This window comes from Triticum aestivum, chromosome 1A (assembly GCF_018294505.1).
Source record: "Triticum aestivum cultivar Chinese Spring chromosome 1A, IWGSC CS RefSeq v2.1, whole genome shotgun sequence".
NCBI classification, from domain to species: domain Eukaryota; kingdom Viridiplantae; phylum Streptophyta; class Magnoliopsida; order Poales; family Poaceae; genus Triticum; species Triticum aestivum.
This window is the reverse complement of record NC_057794.1, coordinates 44,807,259-44,814,343: the sequence shown is the minus strand read 5'-3', so window position 1 is coordinate 44,814,343 and position 7,085 is coordinate 44,807,259. Positions and strand designations below refer to the sequence as shown.

The following is a 7,085-nucleotide window of genomic DNA, read 5'->3' as shown; positions in this document are numbered from 1 at the left end:
GGCATGTATAAAAAAGTGTTCCTAATATGTAAGTAAAATGTATAAATATGCATGAAAAATGTAGATATATGTTAAAGAAAATAAAAAGAGGTGAAAAATTAAAGAAATGGAAAGAAAGGAACAAAAGAAACACTACAAAAATGAACAAAACCAAAATATCAAAAGAAAACCATGAAAATCCATGAGAAAAGAAACAAAATCAAGAAAGAAAAGCCAAAGACAAAAAAAGAATACGGATGAAAACAAAGAGAACTGAAGAAAATAAAACAGAAAAGAGAAACCAATAAAAGTAGAAAAAGACACATAATAAAAAACAAAGAAAAACCCAGAATAAAGCAAATAAACATTGAAAAACAAAGGAAAAACCAAAAACCAATGAAACCCCGTGAAGAAACAAAAAAAAGGAAGAACGACTAAAAAGAACGGAAAAGGAACGCACCAACAAAGCACAGCGAAAAGCAGTGCGCGAGCGCTAAGAAATGGCCCGGCCGAGTGCTGTAGAGAGTACCGGAACCCTCAGCGCTACTTGAGCAACGGGCGCACCGCTGGGGGTTAAACCTCAAATTCATTAACTTTTTGGAAGTTTGTGAACTTTTCTTTCAAAATTCATAAAGAATTTGAATTCACGAATTTTTTAGAATTTTCCGGATTTTTTTCTCTTTCGAAGTCAACCGAGATCGTACAAACGAGCCAAATGAGGCGACCTGGGCCGGCTCAGTTTACGCGCGCGTGAGCGCCAGGGAGGAGTTTGGGCACCTGAAGCGCCCAATAGGAGGAGCTCCCGGACTCGTACGCCAGTAGTAGATTTTTTGTTGTTGAGGCGACGCCAGTACAGAAGTAGATTGATCGGATCCCCTAGGAAAAGGAGTTTGATGGGCTTTGTACCGCATCGCTAGCCTGCCACAGAATGCGCCAGTTTATATGGCGGCCTTCGACGCGTCCTCTTGCCCTAGGTGGGGGTACGGGCCTAGGCCCGTTAGAGCGTACAGAAAACGTAAATATGTATACTTGTACAGTGACATAGTGTTATATGTTGTATACTTGTACAATGTATGTAAAAATACAGATGTAAATATAAGTTAATATTTACATTTTTAATCTTCATCTGGCCAATAATCGCACCACCGTCTCATACTTGCCTGCAAATTGACCACACAATGACATAATTCTTCAGAAGGCAAAATCAAACGACCACGTAATCCAATTCAGATCTTAAACTTTTTTGAACAAACTCAGATTGTAAACTTCAAGCATTGGCTCGCGCAATCGACACACCCAGTATCCCGTTATCATTGTGGAATAACAACAGAGAAAATAACATGCTGAATTAAAGAAAAATAATCTGGATCAGGCACGTACCGTCATCCATTACATACACTACACTTGTCTGGGAACTGAAATGGTACCTGTGTGCGTGCACATGATAACTCAGTCTGATCCTCGGCTTCAAAAAATTCATACTATCAAGTTGAAACGGTCATCCTTGGTGGCTTTCCTTGCAAACTTTGTTGAATAACGACACAAAAATGAAAATGGATATATGGTACACACAACAACGTGTTCCATCTTCCATCTGAAGTCTAACATGTTCCTTCGCAGTCTTTCCTACTTCCTCTATTCCTAAATATAAGTCTTTGTAAAGATTTTACTATGAATCACATACGGATGTATGTAGATGTTTTTTAGAGTGTAGATTCACTCATTTTGCTTCATATGTAGTTTATACTAAAATCTCTACAAAGACTTATATTTAGGAACGAAGAAAGTAGTAAATTGCCAGCCTCAGATCCCTTCGCTTGATGAAGGAAAAGAAATTATGTATAGCGACCCGAAATAGACAACTTGTTCGCTCTGTTAGCTTTGGCTGCACAAGACATGAAACAATCAACGAAATAAAACAATGAAAGTTACAGCAAATCACACAAGTGGATAATTCTTAAGATGAAATAAGTCGATCCTAAAAAAAAGATGAAATAAGTAGTGCCTAGCCGGTCCAACGAAGCTTCTTCACTCATGGAGTTTAAGAAATGGAGAGAATTTCACATGGAAACCAAATTTCAAAGAAAACTTCATGAAAACCATGTTTGAAAGTTTCAGAAAAATCTAAAAAAATAGGATGTTAAGAGGGTGATGTTCTACTGCCATGTGAAATTCCAAGTTCAAACATACTACCATTTATGAGCTATGAAAAGAACAAATTCAACATGGAACAGGACATTTATTGTTTAACACTATTCAATGTTAATTTTTTTCTACCTCATAATGGTGTTTTGTTTGAGCTTGGAAATTTCGCATGTAATAAACATCACACTCTTTAATATTCTGCATTTTTTCAGATTTTTTTGAAACTTAAAAATATCATTTCAACAAGGTTTTCATCAAAACTTGGTTTTCATGTGATATTCTCTCTAAGCAATGCGGCCAAATGGGCTAAAAAGGCGGGTCTGGATAAAAATGTCTAGCATTGTGGTGGAATTAAGAAAAAAGAGCAAAATGGGCCCCAATGTGTTAGGAATGGGTATGGACTGAAAATATGGCCTGGTACTCCATCCCTCCAAAATCCAAAAAAAGAAGGGATCTTGTGACACATCATACTAACAGCAAATCTCCATATTGCACACGATATACTGAGAGTGATGGCAATCATAATAATAGCATGGACTACTACTAAGGAAGATGACAGATCAAAATCACCAAGTGCAGAATAATACATTCCTAAAATGAGCCAGCCCCTCCTGTTCCTTGCAGACCTCATCTTGTACCACCAAATACAGAATAGACCTACCCTAAACACCACACTAAACATTCGATCCATGAACATCTTCCCTTCCACACCCCCCAACTACAGGCGACCATCATCCACACGGTTCAGTAAGAAATATAGTTCAGGCCAAAGCCTTAACACCACCGCCCACAGTGAGTGGCCTTTTGTACAGGCAAAGGTTTTCCCGGTTTTTCGACGCAGCAGGTCTAGAACTGGAACCTGCTCGGCCGGGACTTGGTCATCCTGGCCATGCCATACGACTCGTCGTTGTCGTCCCTCTTGGCGTTGCGGAACGCGGCGCAGCCGGCGACGTAGACGATAATGAGGATGATGAGCACGACGATGTTGATGATGGCCACCTTGCGCCAGCTCTTCTTGATGCCGGCCAGGACGCCGGCCTTGCACGAGTCGCACTGGAAGCACAGCGTCTGCTGGTCGTTGCTCCATTTGAGGCAGTCGGGGTCGGTCACCACGGTGGGGACGCCGGGGTTCGCGCTCCAGTATGTCTCGTTGTTGTAGGTGAACGCGCATGAAGTCGGTGGCTTGCAGCATCCTGACTGTGATTGGCAGTTGCAGAATGGTGTTAGTATCCCGAGGAATCACACAAGTAATCTGAACAGCATACTGAGAACTTCACTTATGTAGATCCAAAATTAAAAACTTCATTTTCTGTAGACCCAAAATGAGTTGTACAGCTCAGACTTTAGAACAGAAAAGGATATTGCAACAAAATGCATTTTTGTATGGACTATTGTAGTTGTTGTTAAGTTGGGAAGATGCAATATTACAGGTCATCAGCTTGGGCTGAGGCTCTGAGATCCCAATTAACTGAGCAAGATGAAACTTGATTATTGGACTGAAGGTCATTCATACTTCATGTACGTTAATGTAATATGAGTTCCAACTACAATATTGTATTACTGTTAGCTCGATGATTCAATGTACAGTCAAATAATTGAAATGTTACAGACAATAATTGCATAGAAAATAATGCATCTGCAAGCATAATTTGTGCACCCATCATGAACACAACTGCTGCAGCAGTAAACTAAGTATAGTTCCCAATGAGACTTGTACATAAGTTGGGTCAGTATGGAGACTATATTTATCTATCTGCCACCACCTAGACCTCTAATGAAGACAAAGATATACCAGCTACAAACACATATTGAATAGTGTTGATCTTGATATCCTATTACCGAATACGAAATTGTCCACACCAGCTCAATTTAAAACCAAACAGATGAGATGCTCCATAACATGCCTATGCATATATGTTCATGCACCGGAGAAAACAAAGCCATCCAACCGGTCATCTGAAAACCATGAACCAACCACGAGGTAGGTATGCTTTCATGGGCAGGATACCTCCTACTAAAAGTTAAATACAATGTTTTGTTAGTGAGCCGGTGGACAGATCATTAACCTGAAATACTCAACTCTCTGAACTGAAGTTCATTCTACAATATTGTTAGCTCAATGCCTCAATGTACAGTTAACTAATTGAAATGCTACAGACGGCAATTCGCTGCAAAAAAGAATAACATAAATAAATAAGCAATTACATAGAAAATAATTTATCTGCGAGCATAATTTGTACGCCCATCATGAACACAACTACCACAGCAGTAAACTAAGCATAGTTGCCAATGAGACTTGTATAAAAGTTGGGTCAGTATGGAGACTTATATGTAACTATCTGTCACCACCTAGACTAGCAGAACCCCGACCTTCAATGAAGACAAATATATACCAACTACAAACAGATGATGAATGGTGTTGCTCTAGATATCCTATTACCGAACACGAAATTATCCACACCAGCTCAATTTTAAACTGAACATATGAGATGCTCCATCACATGCCTATGTGTGCGTGCAGTGGAGAAAACAAAGCCACCCAACCTGCTACTCAAAAGCAATGGACCAACCCCTAGGTATGCACAAATTATGTGCCCATGTGGCATTAAACTGCACACAACTTGATTCCACAACCCAATAATTACTTCTCCATAATAATCAGATCCATGCAGACATGGGCAACAGCTAATCTGCATTAGAATACAGATGCAGCCCATAATGCACTAGTTATATAGACCCTAGGGAAAAAAAGAATCACAGGGGCAGTGGAGTTTTTTTTCCCAACCATTGCATCGGCTCTGGAAGATTATAGCAGAGGAAAAGAACAAGCAGCCTGGCAGGCATGGAGAAGACAGCACAGAGAACATCAGGACAAGAAGCAAGGCAGCTAACTATGCAAGGCTTCCATGGTCCAATTCCAACTCTGAAATGAAATGTGGTACTGAGCATCTGTCTTTTGGCTGTCCTCATCACACCATGGTGTCCAGATCCCTCAATCATACAAATATCCTGGTCCTCCATGCCGGTTTGGCATCCGAAAAAGCCAGGAAAATGACCTTATCCTCAGCATCACCACACACATGGAGATTCTACTTGTTACCACCGCGAATCCGCGGTAGTGTCAACTCATAGTAGTACCTGGTTATATGTGACTGGACTGGAGAGGGACATAGACCAGGAATCAAATTGACCATTCAGTCAATCCTTAGTGCTTAAGGCACTACTAGAATCTTTGCTCCATGCAGAAAGAACAAACTTTGTGTTAGTTGTTCACATCAGCCAAAGAAAACACCCTTTAAACACTTTCTTTTCCAAACATATTCCGTGCCTGATGGTAGCAATCCTTGATGATCTGGAGTCCCAAATCACCCCCACAAAGTGTCTCTACTTACGGGCACGCATCGAATAATCGCATAACCGCGGCGAAGATCCTTCTTCTGTGTTGTCAAGCAATTCCATGGACGAACCAATTAAAACTAAAAAAGACTGCTTTTGGAGAAAGTTGTGTTGATGGAATCGGATGGGCGGCTGCTAATTAGTTGTTTTTCTCACCTAGCTGGTTTCGCCTCAAATCAGGGAGAAGCAAAAAGGTTGCAGGATTAACAATTTTGCTCAAAGGTCGGGCATGACTTGCTAAGCAAAAGGGGGGCTGATGGTAAAGGGGGCAAGCAAGGTTCCTCTCGAGATCCACATGGTGCCACCAAGTAGCAGTAAACTGGAATATCCTCCCTAAACAGTGTGAGAAAACTCAAACTGAATCAATAATCCGAGCAGAACCCAAAGCAAATTGCAGAAATAAGCAGAGAACATTAGTAGCAGGAAAAATCGCCAAATTTCCCCCACACACAAAAAAGGAACATTTGTGGCAGGAAAAATCCCCAAATTTCCTGATTGGCACTGGGGAATTGCCGAGAATCACATCACATGGAAATAGTGTGCGAGGCAAGGAAGGAAGTGAATCTTGGGAGGGAGGGAGAAGGGGAGGGGGGGCGGACCTGAATCGGGGAGAGGTTGCGGCCGTAGAACATGACGGGGGGCTCGGTGACGAGCATGCCGGTGTTGGGGTCGCGGGCGGGGCGGCGCATGGAGGCGCAGGCGCGGCCGTCGCGGAGGCACGCGCTGATGGTGGCCCAGTACTCCGGGTCGGCGACGCGGTTGCGGAGCCATCCGTTGTAGTCGGAGAGCTGGTACTCGAGGAAGCGGCGGTTCATGACCACCTGGCCCTCCCCGCGGTCGGTGACGGCGAAGGCGAAGACGATGAAGAAGAGCAGCGCGACGACGATGAAGAACATGGCGAAGAGGTAGATGCGGAGCAGCCAGGTCTGGCGGTAGCAGGCGCCGGCGAAGCCCATGAGGGAGACGACCATGACGGCGAGGCCGATGATGATGATGGGCCACTGCAGGAAGCGGATGCAGTCCGTGGAGTTGGCCCGCGACGCCAGCCAGATGCCGCCCCCCAGCACCGGGATCGACGCCAGGAAGGTGATGAAGTTCACCACCCCCAGCATCTTCGACCCGCCGCCGTGCATCCTCTCGCTCTCCTTCCTCCTCCTCCTCCGACTCTCTCCCTGGTTTCTTGCTCTGATTCTTGGAGGTCTCTGCTCCTCGGAGGTCCCCTGCTGCTTCTTGTCCTCTCTCTGCTGCCGTTTGGTGCGGGCGTGGGGGAGAGAGGAGGGGGGAGGGGATTGGGCTGGCTTTTAGCGAGCTGAGGGGCAGCAGCGGCGGCAACGGCAGCAGAAGAAGCGGAAGCAGAGTGTGGGTCACGTGTACGCGGCGGTGTCCATATTATCCGTAGCAGTAGTAGTATTTGGGCGGTAGCTTTCGTCCGTATATACGGCTTCGGGACTCCTTTCTACTGTCTACGTCTACGTAGTAGCAATCCACTGATCAGTTTTGGGATTTTTGGGGGCCGAGGAGAAGCATGGCCACATGATGATTTGAGACCTTGAGAGTGTTACTAT

At 43.8% G+C, this 7,085-nt stretch overlaps 1 protein-coding gene across 1 annotated transcript; it reads right to left on the bottom strand.

Annotated features, from left to right (window-relative positions):
- Positions 1-2,595: 2,595 nt before the first annotated feature.
- On the bottom strand, positions 2,596-6,837 carry LOC123188887 (tetraspanin-3). Its single transcript, XM_044601165.1, has 2 exons — positions 6,120-6,837; positions 2,596-3,321 (listed from the first exon to the last, which is right to left on the bottom strand). Exons 1-2 carry the CDS (start codon positions 6,651-6,653, stop codon positions 2,971-2,973), a joined length of 885 nt encoding a protein of 294 aa, XP_044457100.1. The 5' UTR covers positions 6,654-6,837; the 3' UTR covers positions 2,596-2,970.
- Positions 6,838-7,085: the final 248 nt, after the last annotated feature.

Coding starts and splice junctions, on each gene's coding strand:
- LOC123188887 (XM_044601165.1), bottom strand. CDS start 6,653: ATGCACGGCGGCGGGTCGAAGATGCTGGGGGTGGTGAACTTCATCACC. Junction 3,322..6,119: donor GCAACCTCTCCCCGATTCAG/GTCCGCCCCCCC, acceptor TGCCAATCACAG/TCAGGATGCTGCAAGCCACC.